Source organism: Aptenodytes forsteri, unplaced genomic scaffold (genome assembly GCF_000699145.1).
Source record: "Aptenodytes forsteri isolate BGI_AS27 unplaced genomic scaffold, ASM69914v1 Scaffold647, whole genome shotgun sequence".
In the NCBI taxonomy this organism is placed as follows: domain Eukaryota; kingdom Metazoa; phylum Chordata; class Aves; order Sphenisciformes; family Spheniscidae; genus Aptenodytes; species Aptenodytes forsteri.
In genome coordinates this window covers 451287-476415 of record NW_008795889.1, presented here as the reverse complement: position 1 = coordinate 476415, position 25129 = coordinate 451287, and the positions used below count along the sequence as shown (strand labels likewise).

General features: G+C 60.4%; 1 protein-coding gene across 1 annotated transcript; it reads left to right on the top strand.

Moving 5' to 3' along the window:
- Positions 1–5721: 5721 nt before the first annotated feature.
- LOC103903089 (diacylglycerol kinase beta) lies at positions 5722–25129 on the top strand. Its single transcript, XM_009284231.1, has 25 exons — positions 5722–5788; positions 7903–7979; positions 9354–9519; positions 9790–9855; positions 10335–10571; positions 11396–11566; positions 12019–12068; positions 12676–12750; positions 12858–12977; positions 14028–14145; positions 14317–14405; positions 14859–14975; positions 15115–15213; positions 15345–15458; positions 15556–15629; positions 15759–15833; positions 15921–16006; positions 16216–16305; positions 16735–16895; positions 18408–18472; positions 19501–19591; positions 22400–22601; positions 24124–24244; positions 24334–24394; positions 25031–25129. The coding sequence occupies exons 1-25, from the start codon at positions 5722–5724 to the stop codon at positions 25127–25129; spliced, it is 2691 nt and encodes an 896-aa protein (XP_009282506.1).

The window sequence follows — 25129 nt, the reverse complement described above, 5'->3', positions numbered from 1 at the left end:
CAAGTGATGCACAATGCAATTGCTCACCACCCGCTGTCCGATGCCCAGCCAGTTCCCGAGCAGCGGTCACCGCCCCCCAACTAACTCCCCCCAGTTTATATACTGAGCATGATGTCATATGGTATGGAATACCCCTTTGGCCAGTTTGGGTCAGCTGTCCTGGCTGTGCCCCCTCCCAGCTTCTCGCTGGCAGGGCATGAGAAGCTGAAAAGTCCTTGACTAGTGTAAGCACTACTTAGCAACAACTAAAACATCGGTGTGTTATCAACATTATTCTCATGGTAAATCCAAAACACAGCACTGTACCAACTACCAGGAAGAAAATTAACTCCATCCCAGCTGAAACCAGGACAGTGGGGTTTGGGGTTGTGCACCAACAACTGCCTCTGTGTTTGCTGGACTGCTGCCAAAGGCAGGGGAGCAGGTAGCTGGCACAACACACCGAAAAGTAGCTACTCCAGGTGGGAAGGAGCACCTCTCCTCCCACGAGAGGTGCTGAAGGCTGGCGGGCACAGGCTTATGGGCAGCTGCCTGCCCAGGTGCTCTCAGCACATCTGCCAGCACATTTCATTGCTCTCGTGCCACGAGGGTGCTCGGCACCCAAAGCAAAGTTGGTGCAAGGTACCCAGACAGCGTGCTTGGCTCTGTGTGGGTGGGTGGGTCGGCAAAGGGCTGGGGGAATGTGTAGAGAGCAACAGGCAGGGAGAATTGAAAAAGCAGATCCCAAGTGTCCTCTCAGGCTGGCAAAATCCAGAAAAGTGCGTTCTCCTGTCATTGCAGAAAATAGTTTGAGCGTGACTTGGTTTGGGTTAGTTTGCTGCAGTGGGACAGGAGGGATTTACACTCCACCCACTGTCTCAGGGGCCTCTCCCCAGCCCAACACAAAAACAGGCTGATCTTTCCAAAAGATGGGGCGGGCGGGCTGGAAAATGCCATTTCTGCAGGGACCCACTGTGCTTCTGCCCTGGGAGAAGATGTTGCGAGTGACTGGCTTTCAGCAGGCCCAACCAGGGATGCAGGGAAGAGCCCGGCTTCAGGCCGTGCTGTACCCCACTGCTGTCGGAGAGCTACAGTCTCTGCACATACAAGTGTGCATATGCACAGCAGGAGCTTTCCCTCCCTATGCCATCTCCTGAAGCTCAAGGAGCCAAGATTTTTCCTTCCCAAAGGGCATCTGAAGCAGAAATCTCCTGCAGGCAGGGCATGCGCTTGCAGCCCCACTGTATGCCCCTGCAGAGCCAGTCCGAAGGCTGGAGGCTCTGCAAGAGTGTCCACTCTTCTGCCAGCACCTGGAGGCTGCCATCCCACCACCCACAGTTGCTCTGCCCCAGCTTGGGCAGAATTAGGTCTCCATCGCTATCTCTGGTCCCAGAGAGGGCAGGCAGGTGCTGGTGGAACAAGCCCTCCCAAACCTGCCGCGAGCCCCATGGCACTGTGCTGTGTGCCCGGGGAGCAGCCCAGGAGCTGGGTCCTTCATCCTCGGCAGCGCCAGGTGGCCAGGGGATGGCTGGGAGGCTCGTGGGCAGGGGTGGCTGGTTGGAAAAACAGCTCCTCTGCCCTCCCATCACTGCTCCCAGGAGCCCCCCCAGCCCTGGACACTGGGGGTGCCTGTGGGCAGCCCTTTCTCGTGGATACTGAGACGTGCCCACTGCCCATGGCTTGGCCCTGCCGCTGCCGGCCCAGGCCCTGCTCACCGGTGGGGACTGGCCCATCGCCAGCTTCAGCCTGGCATCTCCCTTGTTGACGTGAGCGTTTCAGGCCCTACATGGCCGGGCCCTGGCTCCCACCGAGCTGTGCCTCTGCCCGCACTGGGAGATGCTCCCTGTGGCGCCTCCTTCATCACCCCTTGCCAAGCCCTCAGCTCCCTTGCCCGGCCCCAGGGCTGGCAGGATGCTCTGTGCGGGGGCTTCCCGAGGGCTTTGGCACCAGCTAATCCCCCGGGAGGGTTTGGGAGGTGCTCGGAGCCCTGCTGGCTCCCCCCTCTCCATCCTCCCCTGGCCACTTCAGCTGCCCTGAGTCACACCGCACCGCCAGTGCCGGCAGAACGGCAAAGCCCACGCGCATGGCTGGCAGGCACGGAACGAGAAGGGGGAGAGTGGCCACGTCCCGGTAAGCGCTTTCAGGCAGGGTAGCCCTGCCCTACATGGCCGGGCCCTCCACCGAGCTGTGCCTCTGCCCGCACTGGGAGATGCTCCCTGTGGCGCCTCCTTCATCACCCCTTGCCAAGCCCTCAGCTCCCTTGCCCGGCCCCAGGGCTGGCAGGATGCTCTGTGCGGGGGCTTCCCGAGGGCTTTGGCACCAGCTAATCCCCCGGGAGGGTTTGGGAGGTGCTCGGAGCCCTGCTGGCTCCCCCCTCTCCATCCTCCCCTGGCCACTTCAGCTGCCCTGAGTCACACCGCACCGCCAGTGCCGGCAGAACGGCAAAGCCCACGCGCATGGCTGGCAGGCACGGAACGAGAAGGGGGAGAGTGGCCACGTCCCGGTAAGCGCTTTCAGGCAGGGTAATCTGGTGTTATTTGTAACACTAGTAGGGGAGCTATTTTTAGAGAGAGGCAAATTTGATTTAATAGAACATAATTTGCCACTGACAATTCAGAGGGCGGCCAAACAAGCAGCAGCTGGATTCCTAAGGAGGCTTTTTCCTGCCATTCCTGAAATCCAAGGCTGACGTACCAGAAGTGGCATTTGTTATTGCAGCAATTGCTGGGGGAAAGCCCCTTGGGATGGCCCAATTAGCTCTGCTTTGCTTTCCTTCTATTGCTTCGTGCTGCCCCGTAACCCACCGTTAAAAGAAGCAAAGGATATTTTTGCTGCCATCCATCATGGGAGGACTTGGTGCCCCCGAACTCCTTCAGGCAGCTGGAGCCAGCTAGGTTCCCCCCTTCGCCTTTTCTTCTACAGGCTGAGCTAGCTCTGCTCTCTCAGCCTCTCCTTATATAAATTTAGGATAAAAAAGGTTCTGGTCAAGCCAAACAGCTCATTTGCTAGGAAACAGAAAGCCTGTGTGCACTCCTGGAGGGTTTCTTACAGACTGAGTTCTTCTGCACTCGCCTCAGAGATACCTCGAGACAAACCCTTCATCCTGGAAAGGTGCAAACACCATATTCCTGCTTGTCCTTTCCCCGAGATGAAGATCCCCAGAAAACCAATGCCAGAGTGGGAAGACGTTGGGTATTTTTTTCTAGCCCTAAAACAGTTGTGTCCAGCTTTGTCCCCATTTGGTGGCATGGGGACAAAGAGCCACCGGGATGAGCTGGGACAGCCGCAGGCTGGAGGCAAGTTGCCATGGGGTGGGGAGGTGACATTTCCCTTGGGTTGTGTGTTGTCCCCACACAAGTGACCCAAGGGCAGAGCAGTGCGGGCACATGGCATCATCCCCCCCAGCCCTGGGGTAGCCGTCCCGCTTCCACCCCAGGCAGGAGCAGCAGAAGCATCTCGGGCGGTCCCCAAGCCCCTGCCAGCTCAGCCCCCACTGCACTCCTGACAGCCTCAGAGCCATGTTGTGCTGCAGCCAAGAAGCCCCAGGCCATGGGACAGGAGTGCTGAGGACAAGAGCCCCAGCGGCTATGCCCCCCGGGGCTGTCTCCTGCTAGCAGAGGGAGGGGAGAGCCACGGGGGAGAGGGGCAGGAGCATTTCTGGGCAGCAGCATCTGCCCAGCTCTTGGAGAGCATCCTCGGGCAGCAGCATCCCCAGCAGGGCACAGCTTCATACCCAGCAAAATTTGCCATGAGGCAAATCCCCTCTGCCTGCCGGCTGGCCCCACACAGCACAGGGCTGGAGCAGCTCCCTGGCAGTGAAGCAGGGTGTGCTCCGAGCTGCAGCTCCTGGCTGCTCTCGGAAGGAAAGGGCTGAGCAGGACTAAGCACAACCTGTGTCATTTAACTCCAGCAAACATGCGCCTGGGGTTTGGTGGGCTTCTCTCCAGATGAACAGTCACTCCCCGTGGCTGGAAAAGCCCTCGGCAGCCATCCGGGTGTGTGCTCAGCCCTGTGCTGCTCACTCAGGGGTCACCGTCCTCCCCGTAGCCGCGAGGAGGGGTTTGCAGCACTTCCTCCTCCGACAACACACTCCCTCCTCCGACAACACGGGGCTTTGCCCTTGGGCCATGTCTCGCCCTGGAGTACTTGCAGCGGCTGGAGTTAAAGCCAAAATAACATTAGTAAAGAAAATTGGTTCTGCTGGGGACTGAGCAGCAATGCTTCCCTGATCGCATCCCAAAAGCCCCATGAAGGTGGTCACATCTCCTTGCTGACACTGGGGCTGCCCTGTGTGGTTGGGGTGAAGAAGGTCTATCCCAGAGACGGGCTGTGGTGGAAATCCTGAGGATGAGGGGTTAAGTGCCTGCCCCTGCTGCACCCTGTGTGCGACTGTCCCTAGGGACACTGGCTGGGGGTTGTGTGGCATGTGCGACCCGGCAGCTCCCCAAAATGACTCATTCACCTTAATCAAATGCCTTTTCCCATGAATGAAAAGGCACTATGGGCAGCCCAGCCAGCTGCGGGGGGTGCGGGTACTCCCCGAGCATCGCCCCAAGTTGCGCAGCTTTTCCCAGCTCGCCCGTGCTCCGCTTTCTCCAGTCCGTCAGCTCAAGCTGGTGAAAACCGGGAGGCAACATTTAGCAAGGAGATGGTCCTAAAATCGAGATCAAATTGCTCTCCTCTGCTCCTTGAAGAACAACCACCTCCTTGGGAAGCTGCCCTTTCCCCCCATGACTGATTCAGTTAAGTGAAGAAGCTAATCGATTTTGAAGCCTGCAAATGGATGGGCTGGAGAGGGCCGCTTCTGACATTTCCTCTGCAGCACAGGTTTTTCCAGCCCAAGCAGGTTCCCTCTCACCCAATTTTGAATGTAGATTTTCATTTACAATAATTCTCGGCGGTGGAGCCAGCTAAAGGTCACCACCAGCTTTGGAGATGAAGGTGCGAGCTGGGAGTTTCCTCTCGTTCAGATCCCTTGCCTCCAGGCACTGCGTCTTCTCTAATTAATTGTGTCCTTCCTTCTGCTCCTATCATGCTGGGTTCCCCTGGAAAATGCTGGGGGTAAATAAGGCAACAAGCTCCTTTCTCTGCCGCGGCATTTGCCTTGCCTCTATCGAGCCACACCCTCCAGTCGCTGAGAGCTGTGGCCATTGCAGGTGGCACCATGCCAGCTCCATGGCAGAGGGGCTCCGAGGACGGTCACAAGGCAAGGTGCTCTGTCTTCCTCCTTGCACTCGCCCCCGTTTCTGCCAGCCCCCCACTGCAGCTGACACACTCCCCTCTCCATTCCCGTGGGGCACCTGGAGCAGGGGTCTCCCACATCCACGGCAGGGGGCCCTCCCCAGCTGGGAAAGCACTCTTGCACCCCATTTCCAAGCTCATGCACCCCCTGTGCCAGCCCCAGTGACCACCACTGCTGCAGGCGACTCTCCCCCGGGGGGGAGCCATGGCAGGGTACCCTGTGGAGACAGGAGCCAGCCTCTGCCTGCCGCGGGCAGGGCACCGCTGACCCCCTCCTCTCTTTCTGTCCTCACTCTAGGGAGGAAGGTGCTGACCGGCTGCTCCTGGCTCTGGGGTTTGCTGCCCACGGGCTCAGCGGGATGATGCCAGCTGTCCGAGAGCCCCCCATACCCCTCACAATGCCGATGTGACCAAGCAGCTGGCTGGGACCTGTGGCGCCAAGCCCAGCACGGGGAGCGCAGTGGCTCGTGGCCCCCCCCAGGCGGGCCCTGCCACCCAAAGATGAGTGATGGTGGGTGGATCTCGCTTAGCCCCACCGAGTTTGCCCAGCTCCAGCAGTACACGGACTGTGAGTACCCTGCGCCCCCCACACATCCCACTGGGACAGGGAGAGGGGTTTTAAAAGTCCTGCTGATCTGTGCCGGACTGGTGTCCTACACGTCCTTGATGTCCTGGAGAACTAGATGACTTCTTAGGTTTTGAATGGGGAGGCTGGGAAGGTCCCTGACCCTCAGCACTGGCTGGTGGGGCATGGCAGAGGAATCCCCATGCCTGCGTGCCCAGGAGGATTTAGCTGAGCACAAGCCCCCCCTGCTTTGGGGGACGCACACATGAGCACAGCTCGGTCCCTCCGAAGGCGGCCAGCTCCCACGTTCGTTAGCAAAGCGAAATGCCAGCAAGGAAAGCAGATTGGCTTTTCCTAAACACGCAGAGCTGCTCCACGGCTCGCCTCAGGTTGCCAGCCCTCTGTGGTAATTTTACTTAGCACTTTTGCAGAGCAACCCTCTCCTGCAGCTCCTGCCGAGGAGAGGAGGTTGGCGGCAGTGCCATGGGGTCCTGGGGCTGTGAGCAGCTGCGAAGGGAGCCTGGGCAAAGCCCAGGGGTCCAAAACCAGGTCCTTGATGTCCTGCCTGCTGGAGAGCCAGCGTGCGGGCGTGCTCCTTGCGGCAGGCAATGGAGAAGTGGTGCAGCCCAGGGAGGCGCTGAGAGCAGGGCAGGATGGGCAGAAAAGCCCAGCCAGGGCTGTGGGATGAAGGGAGAAGGGGTGTAAAATCTCAGGGGCATCGCTTTGCAGGGGCAGCACAACCCCAGGATGAGCAGGCTCCTGCAGCTGTGTGGGAGAGGACTGGGAGGCAAAGGAGATCCCATGAGCCCCCTGGGGCTGTCCTCATGATGCTGCGCATCATAGGGGTGAGGCGAACCGTGTCAGGGCTGACAGCGCAGGGAGGCACGGTCTCTGAATCCAAACAGCTCAGTGCAAGCTGTTCCCTGCCTCCTGCCTGCCTGCCAGACATCCCAGGCAGGTGCAGGCAGGGCTGCGAGCAGAGGTGTGTGCACAGCATCACTGTCTGCATCTCATCCTGCCTCTCCGGAGAACGGGCTCTGCTTTCTTGAATCACAGACCATAAAACGCCATCTGTAATGCTGAGCTCAGAACATGTACGGTGTCTTCGTTTCGTTAATCAAAGTTTGGCGAGCAAGGCTGCAGCGTGGGCAGCTGCCTCCTCCCTGGGAGGGTGGCCTGGCACCAGGCTGGGGAGCAGGGCTCAGGGGTCCTCCCACAGGTCCTCCCCAGCCCTGGGGCCAGGAGCCCCCTCCTCAAGTGCATGCTGTCCCCGAGTTGTGCTCTGCAACCCCCAGACCTGCCCCAGGCATCCCGGACACTCGTGGTCCAGCACCAAGCTCCATCCGCAGTGGAGGGCTGGGGGGAGCAGCAGCCAGCACAACCCCCTGCTTGGGGAGAGGATTTCACAGTAGTTAACAGGGCTGGCATGTCTGAGCACCTTTTAAATGGACATGCCCAGAGATCTGTGTCTGAAGGTTAGGGCTTAATGTTACCTCCCCTTGATCTTTTTTTCTGGTTTTCCCTTATTTCTCAATTTTGGAAGGACTGATGTCCCTCCAGCCACTCCAGCACTGAGGACACCCAGCCAGGAGAACTCATGGGCCATTTACTGTTTGTGTGGAGGTTTGCATGGAGCAATACCCTTCTCATTCTCCCTCCTGCACCTCCTGGAGATGCTGATGAGCAGCCCAGGGCAGGCTTCAGGGATGGCTCAGGCTGCTGAGCAGGCACAAGCTCTCAGCGTGGGGGCAGCCACCCAAAGCCTGTGTGGAGGGGCCGAGGCAGGGACGGCCAGGCTTTGTGCTCAGCATTGCCCCCGGAGCAGCTGGGACCAGGGAGTGGTCCGGGCTTTCCTTGCCCAGCGCCGTGGCTTCGCTCTGGGTCTGCATTTATTTTCATATAGGTAGGAGGAAGAGAACCCATCTCTGCTGGCAAGCTTTACCTGCACTCCAAAGGGGGAGGGAAAAGCAGGGCACGGGTGGCCCCTTCCCAGGCATGGAGGGGACCAGAAATTGTGTATCCAGCAGATAAACTTGACTCCACCATCCTGAATGGTGGTCTAACGGCGAAGGGGGCTCGCCGGCACCATGCTCAGTGCGATGCCTTTGTCTCCCCAGACTCCACCAAGAAGCTCAAGGATGTCCTGGAGGAGTTCCACGGGGATGGCGTCCTCTCGAGGTACAACCCTGAACAGGTATGGCCCTGTCCCCTCCAGTCTTCCCGCATGCTGCTGGCAGCTCCTGGCCTCCCTCAGCCCAGCTCCCGCAGCTAAAAGCAGCCAGGAGAAGGCAGATCTGTCTGTCCGCCCCCCCGCCTCTCCCCATGGTCGTGCTCCCAGGACTGGGAAAGATGCTCCCACAGATGGGGAGCATCTTTCCCAGCCCCCAACCACATCCTCCCCTGGCCATCCCGGGGACCAGGCTTGCCGCACGGCCATCCCACCCCATCCCACCAATGCTCCCGGGACTCTGTGGTCGCACTGCCGTCCTGTGCTGGCTGCAGGCTCCCTTGCTGAGAGCGTTTTGGGGCATCTCCTTGGCAGGCAGAAGCCGGGAGGGATTTACTCTCTCTTTCCCCAAAAGCAAATGATTTTGCTGTTGCCAGCGCAGGGACAGGGGAAGGCCCTATGCCTTCTCGCTTTTGCCTGGGGAAGGCTGGGTTTATTTTTTCTAAGCGGTGCTTTCAGAGGGACCTATTAGTGTGCCAGCAAGACAGAGCCTTTCACAGGGGCCATAATCACTAGAAACGAGGCGAAACAAAAAATCAGTGGGCTGAATGCAGCGAGGAGGGGCAGCAAAACTACCCTGCTATTCAAGGGCACCACGGGACCCTTGCTTCAGCTGGGGCTACAAAAGCCATTGGGAAGGCAATGTCCCGATGTGATGGGGATGCCCAGCAGGGAAGGAGGAGGTGAGGAGACCTCGGGAGGATGGTAGTCCCCAGGGGCTGGGGGTGGGTCAGAGGGTCCCACTGCTCTGTGCCCTGCCCCGGGGGAGCGGGAGGCTTTCAGAGCACAGCTCATTACACCCTTCTTCCTCCAACACCCCCAGCTTCCTTTGGCTGTGCCAGAAGGTCTGTATTTAGTTCCTCAATTGTTTGCCAGGAGCTGAGCACCCAGCTCCGTCAGAGCCTCCTGCCCCTCCAGTGAGCTGTCCACCATCTGCGGGGGTCCACTGGCTGCAGACCCTCGGGCAGGCAAGCTGGCTGCTGCCCCAGCGCCTGCAAGTGCCGTCCCACCACGGCTCTGCCCTTCCCTGCCGCTCCCCCAGCTCCTACCCCAGCTGCTGCGGCTCTCGTCCCTGCTCCCAACACCGCTGGCCTGGCTCAGCTGCGCCAGCCCCCAGCAGCCAGCTGGCACTGGGGATTTCTGGCCCTGCTGCCTCTGGGTCCCTTTAGGTTATATCCCATCACTGGGATTTGGGAAGCCAGCAGTTTTGGGGAGGGCTCTGCAGCTGATGTGCCCGGTGAGGGGGACCCAGGGCATGGGACATGCCCCCTCTGCTGGCAGCTCTGCACCCCCATGGCGTGCTCAGGGCACCTCTGTCATCCTCCTCTGTCCCCTCCCCAGCCCATTGACTATGAGGGCTTTCGCCTCTTCATGAAGACCTACCTGGAGGCAGATGTGCCCGAAGAGCTTTGCCAACACCTCTTCACCTCCTTCAAGCGTAAGATATGCCAAGCCTCCCCTGAGACCCAGCACCAGAGCCCCGGCGTCTCGCAGCTCAACACCCTCGGTGAGCCAGCCCTGCCCCTGCTGCCCAGCCAGACACACCGTGGCACCGTGGCACGTTGGGCTCACTCCCACGCCGCCCCACAGGGACGAAGGTTGTGGGGTGGCACCCACAGTGGGTGGCATTGGGGCCAGCACACAGCTTAGCTCTGTCCCATCTGACAGACAGGCTCCCAGGGACCCTGCATTGCTCCAGGGAGGAGAGGGCTTTCCCCAGGGTGGGGACCCACAGGGCACCATTGCACTGATTGCTCCCTTTCCTCCGCGCATTCAGAGCCCAAGTCACTCGATGCTGGCATCTCCATCCAGACTAAGGTGGCCTGCGCCCCTGTCACAGCAGGTACCAGCACGGGCGGCCACCGAGCGCATGGCTGCACCCAGAGCAGGGGACGTGTGCTGGGTATCCAGCTTCTGCCTTCCCCGGCCCCTGCCTGGGTGGATTCACAGCACGTGGAGACATCTGCTGAAAGGACCATAAACTGCAAAAGAAAAGGGAGAATCTTCCCTGGGTGCCTGGCTGCCGCATCGGGGCATGGTGGCAGGGGACCACGTCCTCCCTGCCTGGTCCCGAGCACTGTGGCGGCCAGCACCTGGGGACGGGAGTGCTGCTGGGAGCCGCTGGGCCAGGCAGAAGGGTGAGGGGCTGCCCACAGTGCCCCTTGGAGAGCCTTGGGGCCGGGATGCCAGCCTGCTTTTGGGCTAGCAAAGAGGACCCAGGGTGAGCGACTGGCACCCAGGCGGGGCTCCTGGAGGAAGGGGGTTTGCCGGGCACAGGCACCCTGGTGTCACACTGCCCACGGGCCTATGTCTGCTTTGCAGGGATCAACGGGAAAATGCTCCTAAGTGCCCTGGGACGACACACTCCTGAGCCCAAGAGCTGCCACAGCAACGTGGCTGAGCCACAGCCAGCATCCCTCACCCCAGCATCGATCCCCAACACCTCCCCCAGCTGGTCCAGGTCATCTTCCCAGAAGTCCACCACCGGCACCCCTTCTGCTCACAACTGCTCAGGCTCTTCAAAGATCTCTGGGTCCCTGCTCAGCCCTCAGTCACCAGGTGAGCTTGGCTGGGGCTCCACGGGGAACACAGGCAGTGACAAGCCCTCCCCGGTTTCCCAAGCCGCAGAGCCGCACCTTGCCCTGGTGGTGCAGCTGGTCAAGTCCCCAGCGTGGTGGCGGTGACCTTCCAAACTCAGTGGGTTCCTGGCATCTTGACACCTTTGCTTTGCAAGCTTAAGCCACTGATCCCATCCCACAGAGCCCCCGCCAGTCAATGTCTTAATTACCTGGCAGCAGCTCCTAGCGAGGGGGGATCTGAGCAGTGACTCATAGCTGCCTCCAGCCAAGCTCCTGCCAGCCACCGACGAGGGGAGTGCTGGGAATGGCCCCTCTGCCAGGAGCAGCCATCTGCCGAAGGCTGCCGCCGGCGCAGGCAGCTGCGAGCGTGGGCTGTCCCGGCACCTCAGCAAGCTGCCCAGCCGCCAGCCGAGCTTCTCGCTCCTTCTGGCTGGGTGCTTGTCCCTGGCAGGGCATGTCCCCATGGGCTCCCACCACTCATCTTGCCCGCACCTGCCATGCCAGAGGTGCAGAGGTCTGCGCCCTGGGGACTGACTGGCAGTGTTCAGCCCTGCTCCTGCGCCAGCCCTGCGTCCCCTTCATGTGCCCAGCCTTGCTCCTGCGATGGCACCCAGTGCCGTGTTCCCTTCGTGTGCCCAGCCCTGCTCCCACAATGGCACCCAGCTCTGCATCCTCCGCAGCTTGCCCGCCCCACGCTGAATGGGACCCTGCCCTGGAGTTCATGTGCTGCCAGCCCCATGTCCCAGCTGGCATGGCTCCTTGTCCCCCTGTGCATGGCCTTCATCCCCCCCTCCCTGCCCACAGGCCTGAGGAGCATGGAGAAGAGGTTACCCTTCAGCCTGCGGAAGAGCCACAGCTCCCTGAAAGCTGCTCCCCTGCCGCCCCTCGCCCCCCTGGCCCAGGTGGTCCACCTGAAGGACATCGTTTGCTACCTGTCCCTGTTAGAAAGGGGACGGGCAGAGGACAAGCTGGAGTGTAAGTGGGACCCTGGGGTCACAGGCTGCCGGTCACGCCGTGTGGAGGGGGGACCAGTGGTGGGAGGCATCACCTGGGGGGTACACCCAAGGAGGGGTGCAGGGCTGGACGCTCCTGCTCACTTTTTAATGCTGAAACATTAAAAGCACTTGGGAAACCTGGCTTTGGCTCCTGGGTGGGTTATTGCTAGAAAAGGGCCCTGCTCAGCATCGCCCCTCTGCTCCTGCCTGCCGGCACCCATGTCTGGCAGAGGCAGCCAGGGGTGCCACGGCTTCACACCAATACCGCGCAGCCTGGTACAGGCTCGGGTCACATCTCGCTCGGGCTGAGCTGCAGCACTGCTCCCATCCTGCAGCCCTGGCAGCCCCGGCGGCCCCAGCACCGAGTACTGGCTGCCCGGGGTGCCCCGGGGCTGGGCTCTAACTGGCAGCTGGCTTCTCTTCTCCCTCTAGTTATGTTTCGCCTCTACGATACTGATGGAAACGGCCTCCTAGACAGCTCGGTAAGCCTTCCCTCGGGAGAGAAAGCAGGGGCTGCTCTGGGGGCCGGAGACACGCAGGGCCCTATCGGGATGCCTGCTCCCCCGTCAAGGCACTCCGAGCTAAACAGGGATATGGGAAGGGAGGAGGAAGGCAGCAGCATTTGCTACAGGGTCAGACAGCGGAGCTGGGGGATGCACACCAGCTCTGCAGCATCCAGCAGCAGCTCCAGAAAATCTGCTCACCAGTAATTGTAGCTCTACATCAGGTCATGGTGTTTCAGAAAAGGAAAAATCATGCACAACCTCCCCTCGGGATGTTTTCTCTTTGTCCTTTGGGTATCTCCCTTGAAACCCGTTGCAAATAAAAATCTGTTTTATCAGAGTAGTTTTTCTGAGCGAAAACCCACTGCTGACTTTGTGGCAGATTTTCAGAGGAGAAAGCAGCAACCAGTACCCACTGAGAAGTGGGGTGTTGCTGGCCCCCTGTGCAGGCGGGGGCCTGGGGCAGCTTTGGCCGTAGCAGGACATAGACCTGATATGTCCCCAGTTGGGAGGCGTGAGGCTGGACACACCGCTTGTGCCTGAAGCCGTCCCTTAGCACCGGGCACTGTTGTCTTTCTGTGCTCAGGAGCTGGATCGTATCATTAACCAGATGGTGCACGTGGCCGAGTACCTGGAGTGGGACTCCACCGAGCTGAAGCCCGTGAGTGCCAGGGCTGGGGTGGCCAGGAGGGCCGCAGGGGCTCTTGGCCAGAGCTGGCAGCCAGAGTTCACAGGCAGCATCGCCGAGTCACTGCATCCCTCCTCCAGATCTTGAAGGCGATGATGGAGGAGATCGACTACAACCACGACGGGACCGTGACGCTGGAGGAGTGGATCCGGGGCGGCATGACCACCATCCCCTTGCTGGTCCTCCTGGGGATGGAGACAGTGAGTGCCCACGCGGGGACCTGCTTCGGCCACATCCAGCCGTCCTGCCCACTCTCGGAGGAAAGCCTGGGGCTGGTGGCAGCAGGAGGGGAGGGCAGTGATGGAGGGCGTGCAGGGACCACAGGAGGGCACCCTACCCCTGGCAACACGCCGCATGCCCGTCTGGCACCGCACAGCCCCACGCCCACCCCCGGCTCCCCAACCCCTGCAGACACCCCCATCCTGCCTCTGCTGACTGGCCTTCGCCCCCCAAATCTTCACCAGCTCAGTTTTGAGCTGTGGTCGTTGCCAGCTGCTATGCCCAGGCAGGCTGGGCTTGCTCCTTGGGATCCATAGTGCACACTGGTTCGATGAATATTTAATCCAAAAATAAGACAGGCACCTAGAATACCAGCTCCTCTCCTGGGGTGAGCTTCAAAGAGCAGAGATGGGGTGGTTTGAGACACCCCCCCCCTTATTTCCGTGTTGTTTTTTCATACTTTTGGGCTTCATTTCATCAAGGTGCATCCCTGGCCATCAGGTAATAGTTTCCAGGGAAAATCCAGGTTTTTGCTCCCCAGTGCCCATTCTTGTGTTTACTTCCCACAGAGGGATGGGGGGGGGCAAGTTTTCTGGCAGGAAGATTCAAGAAAACGGGGAATTTTAAGTGGCTCCTGCAGAGTGCTTGTGCCTGGACCCAGACGTAAGAAGCTTGCTTTGGTCACTCCATGGTGGCGGTGGCCTGGCCTCAGATGTGGGGTCACCTCCTTCCCGTCAGCCACCGGCAGAGCATCCCTGCAGCTGGGCTGTGCCGAGGGGCTGTGGGGAGCTGGAGCTCGGTGCCAGAAGTGCCAGGAGCCGGACATGGCTGGGGAGCGGGGGGATGCAGCGGCAGGGATGCTTGAGGGACACTGGGGAGAAGGGGAGCAGAGGGAGCCCATGGTCCTGCTGGGAGAAAACTCCTGCAGACACACTGGGGGCTTTTACGGGACAAAAACCTAATATAAGTGGCGGGTTGGGACTCCCGTCGGGGGAATGACCCCCCTCGCCCTCCATTCTCCTGCCCTGCAGAACGTGAAGGACGATGGGCAGCATGCCTGGAGGCTGAAGCACTTCAAGAAACCTGCCTACTGCAACTTCTGCCGCACCATGCTGCTGGGGGTCCGCAAGCAGGGCCTTTGCTGCTCCTGTGAGTCCCGGCCCCCCACGCGCCCAGGCCAGCGGCTCCTGCCCCATCCCAGTGCCCTGGGGAGGGGGGACTGGCCCCCATCGGTGCTGAGCCCTGTGGGTGCTCAGGATGAGCGGGGAGGGGGCAGTGCCCATGCCAGGGAGTGATGCTTACCACCTTCTTTCCCGCCAGTCTGCAAGTACACTGTCCACGAGAGGTGCGTGTCCAAAGATATCGCCTCCTGCATCAGCACCTACGTGAAATCTAAGAGAAACATGAGCGTGAGTAGGCGGCCAGCGTGTTTCTGAGCCAGTCTCCCGCAGAGCCCTCCTGGAGGCAGCACCACCGGCAGCAGCTGGCCCCTCAGTCTCCTGCCCTGGTCCCCCATGGCTTTTTCCCCTGGGATTTGCCCCTTGGGTCCTGGGCAGCAGCTCATGGGCATTCCCAGCATCCAGAGCCCAGCAGGGTGGGCCCCAGCCCCCGGGGACCTGCAGGACCCCTGGCCCTGAGGTTTGCCGCAGCTCTGGGTGGGGGACGGGTGTCCCTGATGTGCTACATGGAGCAGCAGGGAGGGAAGGCAGCCATGTGAGGGGCTGGTTTGGAAAGGGCAGCACAAGTCAGCGTCCCTGCACGATGAGCCACCCTCTGAAATCACGGTGGCAGCCCTTAGTGGAGAGGAGACACCCACGAGTCAGTGGGTGCTGCACCCGCAGTGCCCCCCCCATGCCTTGCAGGTGATGCAGCACACCTGGATCGAGGGCAATTCCCCTGTGAAGTGCGACAGATGCCACAAGAGCATCAAGTGCTACCAGGGCATCACAGGCCTGCACTGCGTCTGGTGCCAAGTCACCGTGAGTATGCAGGCATGGGGGGCCCAGGGTGCACCCCACAGCACACCCCACATGGCCAGCCCCAGGGGGAGGAGAGGCTCATGAATAGGAAATGGCTGGGTGTCCCCTGCCTGACGTCCCTTCCTCCTGCCCCCTCCAGCTCCACAACAAATGTGCCACCCACGTGAAGTCGGAGTGCGACGGGGGCCCGCTGCGGGACCACATCTTGCTGCCTTCCTACATCTGCCCTGTCGTCCTGGTAAGTGTCCCCCTCCTTGCTGCCGGGTGGCAGGGACCCGGCAGGGCATCGCCATGGCTGACCTGCCTCCCCTGGCTGCCAGCGCTGCCTTCTCGGGATGGCGTGTGCATCCGTGCCTCTGTTCCCCAAAGGACAGGCAGTCCCACTGCTGGAGATCGGAGAGCGACTCCCCTGCCAGCACCAGCCCCGAGGACAACCAAGGCTTCAAGTTCAACTCCACCACGGTGGATGGGCAAGGTCTGCAGGTAGGTTCCAACGCCGGGCTGCCAGGAAGCTCTGCTGCAGGTGCGCACTGAGCCCCGCAGCGGCCAGGCATTTGCAGCCGCGCTTTCTGCCCTCCAGATCAGCCCCCAGCCTGGGACGCACCCCCTCCTGGTGCTTGTGAACCCCAAGAGTGGAGGAAGGCAAGGGGAGCGGTAGGTGGGGTCCTGCCTGGGGAGACCATCCCCCCGGGGTCGGCAGCTGCCAGTCCCTTGGGCTGCCCTGGCACCTCTCCCGGAGCGGGACTCACCTGTGTGGCGTCCCTCACGCCTCTCTTTTCCTAGGGTCCTCCGGAAATTTCACTACCTGCTCAACCCACGCCAAGTGTACAACCTGGACCGTGGCGGGCCCACGCCGGGGTACGGAGATGCTGCGGCTGACCCTCTGCCCCCTACCACCGGCCCCTGCTTCCCATGTCACCCCTTGTCTCTCCTGGCTTTCTCCAGGCTGAGCTTCTTTCGGGACACTCCGGATTTCCGCGTCCTGGCCTGCGGAGGGGATGGCACAGTGGGCTGGATCCTAGACTGCATAGGTGAGCAAGGACCAGCCATGCTCCCGCAGAGCGTCATCCGCCCGCATCCTTGGCAATCTGCCGTGGATTCCTGATATTCCCCCGGCGAAAGCTGGGCCAACAACATTGCCCCCGGGCTCCCCCCACCTGGGGTGCCAGCTAAGGCACATGGAGAGGAGCAGGGAATGAGCCCTTTCAGCCCCAAACCTCTCTTTCCCCTTGAACTGCAGACAAGGCGAACTTGGTGAAGCACCCGCCGGTGGCCATCCTGCCCCTGGGAACAGGCAATGACCTGGCCCGGTGCCTGCGCTGGGGAGGAGGTGAGGCCGGGCGAGCACCGCCTGGGGGGCGGCTGGCCCGCAGGGACCATCCGGTGCAGCTCGGTGGGTGCCGTCCTGGGGGGGAGGGAGATTCTCCAGGCTCTTGGGATGAGGCTCGGGGCTGCACCTCATCCCTGGCACCTCCTGATGGCGCCTCTAACCGCTGCCAAAAAAAGCAGCTGCTGCTTTCTAAACCCCCATCAGCAGGGTGCTGCCCAACAACCTTTTTAATCTGGGAGAGCCATGCCATTAGCTGAAATCTCTGCCACCGCTGCAAGGATGAGCCGAGCATCTCGCTGGTGCTGTAGCAGCAGCCCCAGGCTGCCCTGGGTGCTCGGCACCCAACTGCCCCCAGCCCCATGTGACATGGCTGTGCTCCCCTTTGTCCTCCTTCATCCTCCTCAGACGCCCACCTTCTTTCTCTTACAGGCTATGAAGGAGGCAACCTGATGAAGGTCCTGAAAGACATCGAGCACAGCACGGAGGTGATGCTGGACCGCTGGCAGATAGATGTCATTCCCAGTGACAGAGAGGCCAACGGAGACCCTGTCCCATCCACCATCATCAATAACTACTTCTCCATTGGGGTGGTGAGTACTGTGGGGCACGGATGGGTCCTGAGGGCAGCCCAGAGCACAGCACACACGTGTTTTAGCTGAAGAGTGCAGCACAGTGCAGGGCTAGTAATCGGTGCTCAGACTGTGCCATGCTCACTGGAGCCGCCCGGCCATGGCAAAGCAGAGGGAAGAGCTCTAGAGGCCAGGAGAGCACGGGAGCTGTCACCTGGGACCCTAGCACAGCCACAGCCTCAAACCCACCCAGATCAGCAGATTCCCAGGAGCATTTCTCACTCAGCCGGTGGGAAATGCCTCGGCTGCCCTGAAGTCACTGGAGCAATCCAGCCCAGCGGGTGCACTTGAGGGATGCCAGCCCCCTACGCTTCCCTCCCTGTCTCCTCCTAGAGTCATCCTTAGCCCTCTTCCGAGCCAGCCCCAAGTTAATTCCCAGGAGCAGGGGCTGGTTCCTGGTGGCATTCCTCAGAGACCATAAAAGCCTTTGTAAGTGTTTGGTGAAACTCTACATTTGAGCTTGAGTCTCCCAAGCCGGGGACTCTCCCACCCTGCTCTTCCTTGCTCAACCTCCCCCTGCCTCCTGGCATTGTTTCTCTGGTTTTATTCTCATTTGTAATGGCAGCACTTAAATGCATAAACAGGCATGGAATCTCTCTCTTCCCAACCAGGAATGTTGCAAGAGCAAGTGTGCAAGGAGCTTAAATGAGTTCAGGGAAGTTTGAAGTCTTGGGGACAGGTTGAGATCTGCTGGACCCCCCACCTGAAGCTTTTGCCGAGACGGCACCCATTGGCAAAGCCGCGCTTTAGTGCTCGGGCCTGCGTTCCCCCATGAGAGCGTTAGGGAGCCCAGGGATGATGGCAGCCCCATGCCACAGGGGTTGATCCCAGGAGCAGCAGGGCTTTGGGGGAACAGCAAAGTGGAAAGCGCTTCTTTTCCCAGGCACTTGCAGCATTTTTGTCCTGGGTCATGAGTGCCCAAGCAGTACCACCATGGCATGGGTCACACACCCGGCAGCGCTGCGGGATGCTTCTGGTTTCACATCAGCTCCTGCTAACGCCAGGCAATGTCACTGCAGGTGGCATTTGGTGACAGCTTCCGAGTCAGGCTTAAACGCCCCCCACCCCACATAGGAGAGTTTGCAATGAGTTTCAAGAGAGCTGCCACCCTGCCAGGGGAGCTGTCGGGGTGCAGGGTCCTGGGGTGTCCCCAGAGCCCTGCTGTCCCACTGGTAGCCCTTCCTCCCTCCCTCAGCATCACCTCCATGCAGAGCCCCTGTGATGAGGGAAGGAGGCCAAGCACACTAATTATGTCTTGCTTAACGAGCCCATTCAACGCTTTGTGAGCAGCCTGGCTGAGGGTGCCTCCATTGCCTTGTCATAGCCCCCGCGCTGTGCCCCTGTGCCATGGGGGCTGGCGGTGAGGGCAAAGAGCTGAGCCCCCTTATCCTGGTGCATGCCGGTGGGGCGCAGAGGGGGGCTTTCTATTTCCCTGCTGTGCTGCCGATGTCTCTGCACTCCCTCTCCCCACAGGACGCCTCCATCGCCCACCGCTTCCATGTCATGCGAGAAAAGCACCCTGAGAAATTCAACAGCAGGTAAGGGCTGCCTGTGGTCCCCCCCCAAAGCTGGGTGCGGGGGGACACCCCGCCGCTGCCATGCACCGCACTGAGGGGACATGCCAGAGCCTGCTCCCCTTCCACTGGGCTCCTCTCCCCATGGGACTGGCAGCAGCCCCGAGGAGGTGGTGCGGTGTTCGGCCAACCTTAGGGGACAGGCAGGGGATGTGCCAGGCATGGCCGGGGGGCAGGGCCCAGGCATGGTGGGGGTCTGGGGTGCTCCTTCGAGCCCCGTGCAGCATGGCAGGCTGCTCGAACTTGGCCGCGCACCCAATTACATTCATCCATGCTTTATAATTAGCACTGAATTCCGGGACCGGCAGGAGCAGGCCAGGCAGTAAGGGCAGGCCAGGCAGCAGGTCGCAGCTCGCTCCTGCTGTGCTTGGGATGCATGGCAATGGTGTGACGGCACTAGGAGCTGTGGCTTGTGACCCCCATCCCCATGTTCAGAAATACCTGCTAGAAAACCCCTGAATGGACCAAAGCGTCTGGCTCTGCTCTAAAATTCAGGTCCCCTCAGCTTACAGCTCCCCCTCGAAGCCTGGCACAGCGATTGATGCAGGGGATGAGCAGTGGTCAGGGGCTGCCTGGCAGGGTGCTGGGAGGGTGTTGAGGCAGGGTGCTGAGGTGGGGGACATCCCCTCCGTGGGGTACCCTGTCCCCAGCAGCCCTGTCGAGAGATGACAGCCCGTGCTCAGCTCTGCTGAGACCTGGTGGAGGCACCCTGTCCCATGCTGAGGGACCACCCAGCACCCGCATCTTTCCCCTCTGCAGGGTGTCAGAGCCAGGTCCGCCTGAGCCACCCTTTGTCCCACAGCACAGCTCCCTGGGGCTGTGATGCCAGTGGTCCTTCCCCACGATGGCTCGTGTCTCCATCAACAGCTCGTGTCCCCATCGCAATGGCTCCAGAAAAGCTCTGGCAGCCCATCCTGCTGCCGGCTGGGCTGGGGGCGGCTGGGGCAAGGCACTGCTCCCAAGTGGGATGCTGACACATCTCTGTGCCCCAGGATGAAGAACAAGCTGTGGTACTTCGAATTCGGGACATCGGAGACCTTTGCGGCCACCTGCAAGAAGCTCCACGACTACATCGAGGTGGAGGTGAGTTTCCTGGGATGGTCCCTGGCTCCAGCCATGGCACAAAGGCTTTTTGGGAGATGTCACCCATGGGTCCCTCAGGCAGGCTTTTGGCTGTTCGGGGAGAGGGTGCCGTGGCAGCTTTGACCCCTTACGGAGGCAGGAGGATGCGGTGGCTGGTAGGACCTGCTCTTCCACCGCGTGGCACTTGCTGCAAAGCCGGCCAGCTGCAGGCAGAAGAATAGCCTTGCATTTTTCCCCCCCTTCCAGCTGTATTCGAGAGCGTGCCTGGAATATTCTCTCTGTAAACTCCGCGTCTGCTCCCAGCCCTCGTTGGATGACATGGAAACAGCCTTTAATTAGAGCGGGGAGGAGGGCCCGCGGTTGCTAAGAGCACTGTCATTTCTCCACTAGCGCTGCGGGGGTTTGGGCCGTGCTTTGCTGTAAACTTCCGCCTCTCCTTATCTCTGGATAAACGACCCTTTTATAACTTAGGCTTGAGGGTGAGGGGAAAAAAACATTGCTTGCTGCAAAGGGCTGGCGTGAGTCGGACCAGGCAGTGGTCGCAGGGTCACTGGCGGCGGGCAGAGAGCAGGCAGAGAGTGGGCAGAGCCCGGGGAGCTGGCAGTGCAGCATGTGCGGCTGTGGGCAGAGGGACTTTGAAGCCTGTTTCTACACAGGGAGTTTCAGCCCTTCCCAAGGCCCAAAGAGGGTAGCTGTGCCCTCAGCAGGTGGGAAGGGGCAGGAGCAGGGGCACGGCCATCTCACCCCCTTCACCAGCCGCACACCAGCGTCCCGGGGCAGATAAAGTCCGTGCCTGTGGGATTCAATGCTGCCAGAGATGGGCGCGAGCTGCCCCCCGCTCCTTGCAAGGTGCCCCGTGCGCTCCCTGCCAAGTGTGCATCGGCACCGGCTGCGCCACACAGGCAGGAAAGCGTTAATCCCACAGTATTTGAAGTTGAAAGCAGCAGCCTGTCCTCCCTCCAGCTCCCAGGCAACTGTCAGCCTTGCAGAGAAATGGCAGTTTTGTTTTGGAAATTGGCACTCGTTCCCCTACAGCTCCTGGAAATGAATTTGCTTTTTCCCCAGCTGCAAATTTCTACTTCCAGCATCGCTGCCAGCACCCCGTCAGCTGCCCCTGCTCAAAGAGCCCATTGTAGCTCGCTGGCACGCTAACAGGGGAGGGCTACGCAGGGAGAAATGGCTCCCTGCACACGTGTGCGTGGGCAGGCGTGGGCAGCAGTGGTCCTGCCCACCCCGCACGCCCCCGGGCAGGAACAGACTCCCACAGCATCCCCAGAAATCCCACAGCCCAGGCAGCCCCAGGCAGCCGACTTGCTCCCATCCCACCGCAGCCGGGTCAGTACCTGCCGCCTTGCAGGCAGGCAGGAAAGATGCCTGTGGTCAGGGGCGATGCTGGGCTCGGCCAGGCGTGGGATGTTTTGTCCATCCGTTGAGGAATCAGAGCCTTCTCACCGCGGTATCTGCTGCTCAGAGTGTTAGGGTCTTTTCTGTTCCTACCAATCATAATACCATTAAGATGTATGGAGAACGAAAGGATTTACATCCTTTACAAGCCTCGGAGAGACAGCTCTTCACTCCCAAACCAGAAGATTCCTGCCTTTTGCTTTCAACGCAAGGCTAAAAATAAGTTCTCAGAGCATCAGGGGAGGCAGAGCATACAGGGATGCTTGCTCATGTGCGCGCCCAGCTCCGCATATATGCAGCCGGCATGCTCAGCGCTTACTGACAGGGTATTAAAAATAAGCTCGAGACCTTCACTCTTTGCTAGAGGAAAACAACTGGAGTCAAAGCAGCAGCAGGGGTTCATCAGCCCATTCGCATTCCTCTCAGCAAAGCAAGAGAGGGCAGAAATGCCGTCACATCACCAAAATGCAAGGAAAAAAATGTGCTGGTATTTGCTGAAGCATAACGTGGCAGGTAGAAAGCAGATGCGTAAAGGAAAATACAAACACTCTAGAGAAAATACAGTTGAATGGGAAAGCAGCTGCTTCCTCCAGAGGTATCTAGAAAGGGGATCCACCATCATCTGGGTAGTGCGAGAGTGAGAAGACCTGAAGTTAAGAAATGCATTTCCATGGCTGCTGCTTCCAGTCTTGTGGGAAAGCGGCAGGCAACAGATATTTTACCTTTTACAGGGGATTTTCAGCTGGGGCAGTCCTCCTGCGACAGCGAAGCCCGGGATACCAGTTCTGTGCGCTGCCTTGCAGTTTTCTTTCCAAAAACTGACATTTTTTCCTCTGACACCTTTCCTGTCATTTCCTTCCAGCCTCATTTCTAGTTTCCAAATTGCACTTGAAAAACAAACTGGTTTGAGTTAGTTTTTGGGCAGCCAAACTTCCTGATTCTTTGGGGTCAATTTGAACAAGGGGAGGTGGGGAAGCATGTGCTGGAGATGCTTGGATTGCTGCAGGGCCGAGGTGGTATTGCATCCTATTTTGGGTCGCAGCATTGAGCCCGCCCGAGGTTTTATGTGCTCCCATAGGAAATTCACTTTTCAAAACTGCCATCTCAAATGTGTAGTAAAATTCATATCAAAATAGAGGGGAAAGCAGCACAAGAAAAGGGACATGGTGGTTGTCAGCCCTAGAAAAGCAAAGCTGGGGGGTATTTGCACCTCCAGCCCCAGCCGCCCCAGGGCTGCCCATGCCACCCTGGAGCAGGTTTGCTCTGGGGACCGTCCGGCGGCACACCATGCTCGGGGAGCCCCACTCCTTCTGCAGGCAGGCAGAGAGAGGAGGCTGGGCTCCATGGTGCCAGGCACCAGCTCCCCCCAACCCTGCAGCCTGACGCTGCCCATGTGCCCGGCAGTGCGATGGGACCCTGCTAGACCTGAGCAACACGTCCCTGGAGGGCATCGCCATTCTCAACATCCCCAGCATGTATGGCGGCTCCAACCTCTGGGGCGAGACCAAGAAGCAGCGCGGTTACAACCGGCTGGGGAAGAAGGCACCAGAGAAGCTGCACGCCATGGTGGTCACTGACACCAAGGAGCTCAAGTTCTGCGTGCAGGGTAAGCAGCGGGGCCTGGCAGCGATTGGGGTTTGTGGCATGCATGGGGTCAGCGGGGTTAGCACAGGGGAGCTGGGCAGCCACCGGTTCTGGCCGCAGCTCAGTGCACATGGTGCTGGAGCAACAGCACTGGAGGGATTGCTATCAGCTCACTGTCTTTTGGGGTGCTGGGGTGACCCCAAGAATGATCTGCCAAGATGGCGAAGGAGGATGGCTCTGCCTGCCTGGGTATGGCCCAGCACCGCGTTTCTCAGGGCTGGTTATGCCGTGCCATGGTGGCCAGAGAGGAGGTGGCTCCCACGCCCTGGCAGGCACCTCTCCCCGTACCCTTCAGGGATCACGGCTTGGGGGGTGCCCAGATGGGACCTGTCACCTGTGGGCATGAGGCTGGGCAGCCCCCGGCACCTCGTGGGACTGGCAGGCAGCCACTGCAGGGCCGGGTGCCCGCTGCTGCAGAGGAGGAGTCGGAAGACGAGCTGCAGAGCTGGCACCGATGGCTTTTGTAAGCTTCTTCCCAGGCTCCGCCGCAGCGCTGCCAACCTAGCTGGGGGGTTTTGGGAACAGCATGGTACCTGTGCTATGCCCCAGCTGGAACCTCGCACCCGCTGCTGCAGCCACTGGAGCCATCCCTGCGGGCATGGGCAGGGTGCAGGCAGCCCAAAGTGCTGGCAGGGTTCCCCATCAGAGAGCAGTGGGTTAGAAAGCAGCCAGCAAAATAGGCAAAGTGCCCATATTTTCCACCCGGCACCTCCCACAGCCTGGGGCTGGGAAACAGCCCCCTTGCTGCGTGGCTGCTGGGACGGCGGTGTCACCAGCCATCCTAGGCTGTCACTGACTGTCCCTCACCGGGCAGGCTCATGGGAACAGGAAGCAGGGCAGAGCAAAGGCCAGTTCCAAAGGTAGCGAGAGGCAGCGGGGTTGGTCCCCTGGGCACATCCCTTCTTGCAGGTGGGCAGGAGGGTGTGGGGGGGCTCAGGGGGCTTCTCCTGTGGGGGGTTCCACCAGGGGTGAAAGAGGACCCTGAAGGGAATGAGATAGAGTGAGTTGCCCCAGCGTCAGGCACCTTCGCTGGCGGCCCAGAAGAGCAGGAGGAGCTGGAAAAAGGAGTGATGCCCTGGGATTTGAGCAGATCCCTCCCAGGGAGGATTCCCCCGTGCATCCTAGCTCCCGGGGGGCCACAGCGCCCCAGGACACCCAAGGGGGAGTGGGGTTCTGCCGCCATTTCATACAACACTGCAAACAAGCAGTCAAAGAGCTGGTGGGGATCCGGGCTGCCACCCTGCAGCCATGCAGGACTGGGTGCTGTTTCAGATAGGGAGTATTTTTGCTCCAGAGATTTTGGACAGCAGCGTTGCCCAATGCTGCAAACGCCCAGCTCAGCGATCTCGGGGCACAGGGGACATCGTGATGCATCCCCATCGTGCCACCAGCCCCACTGTGCTGGCCCTGATGTTTCAGATGATGGCAGAAGGCAGGGGATCCCCCGGGACAGGGGGACCGACTCAGATCCCTCTCTCTTGCAGACCTCAGCGACCACCTCCTGGAGGTGGTGGGGCTAGAGGGCGCGATGGAGATGGGGCAGATCTACACGGGGCTGAAGAGTGCTGGGAAGAGACTGGCCCAGTGTTCATCTGTCACCATCAGGTATTTGTCCCCGTCCCGGCTGAGCGCCCAACCAATGGCAAAAGCTGGTGCCTGTGTCACCCTGTGTTCCCTCTCTTTGTGCCTTGCAGGACATCCAAGCTGCTGCCCATGCAGGTGGACGGGGAGCCCTGGATGCAGCCGTCCTGCACCGTGAGTCCCTGGGGAGGGGGCACCTCTGCCATGGGCAGCCGGGATGGGCAGGGGCTGGCAGCGCAGCAGGACAGGGCAGGCAGGAGCTGGCAGCATGGCGGGATGGGGCAGGCAGGGGCTGGCAGCAGGGTGGGCAGCCGTGGCTCCCTGTGCAGCGTGGCAAAGCCTCTGGAGTTGGAGGGATGCTCCTGCACTTGCTGGTGGGTGGCCGCAGAGCCCAGCCACCTGTGACTTCTGTCTGCACCCATGCCAGCCCCAAGCTCATGGAAAGCCATCGTGGGAGCTGTGGGGACAGGGACATGCTCGTCCCCTGCCAGGCAGGTGGGCACAGCAGCATCCCTTACTGAGGGGGGGCTGCATTGGGGTCCCCCACCATCCGGCAGGCAGCTTGCCTGGAGGAGAGATCCTCTGCCCGTCCCAGTGCTGCCTGGACATGATTCCGGAGCTGTTGCTCCCATGCAGCAAACCGTTTAACGACCCAGCTGGGGGGTGGCAGTGGCTCCTCACCCAATGCTGGGTGCTGAGCTGCTCCTGGCTTGCTCGGGTCACCCCCCAGGGTCCCTGGGCTGGGGGATGCCCAGGGGGGCTCAGAGCCTGGGAGCCCCTTACTGAGCTTGGTTCTTCACTTCTTTTTAGGTCAAAATTACACATAAAAGCCAAGTGCCGATGCTGCTGGGCCCCCCCCAGAAAAGCAGCTTCTTTTTCCTGAAGAGGAGAAACCGAACTCGAGATTAA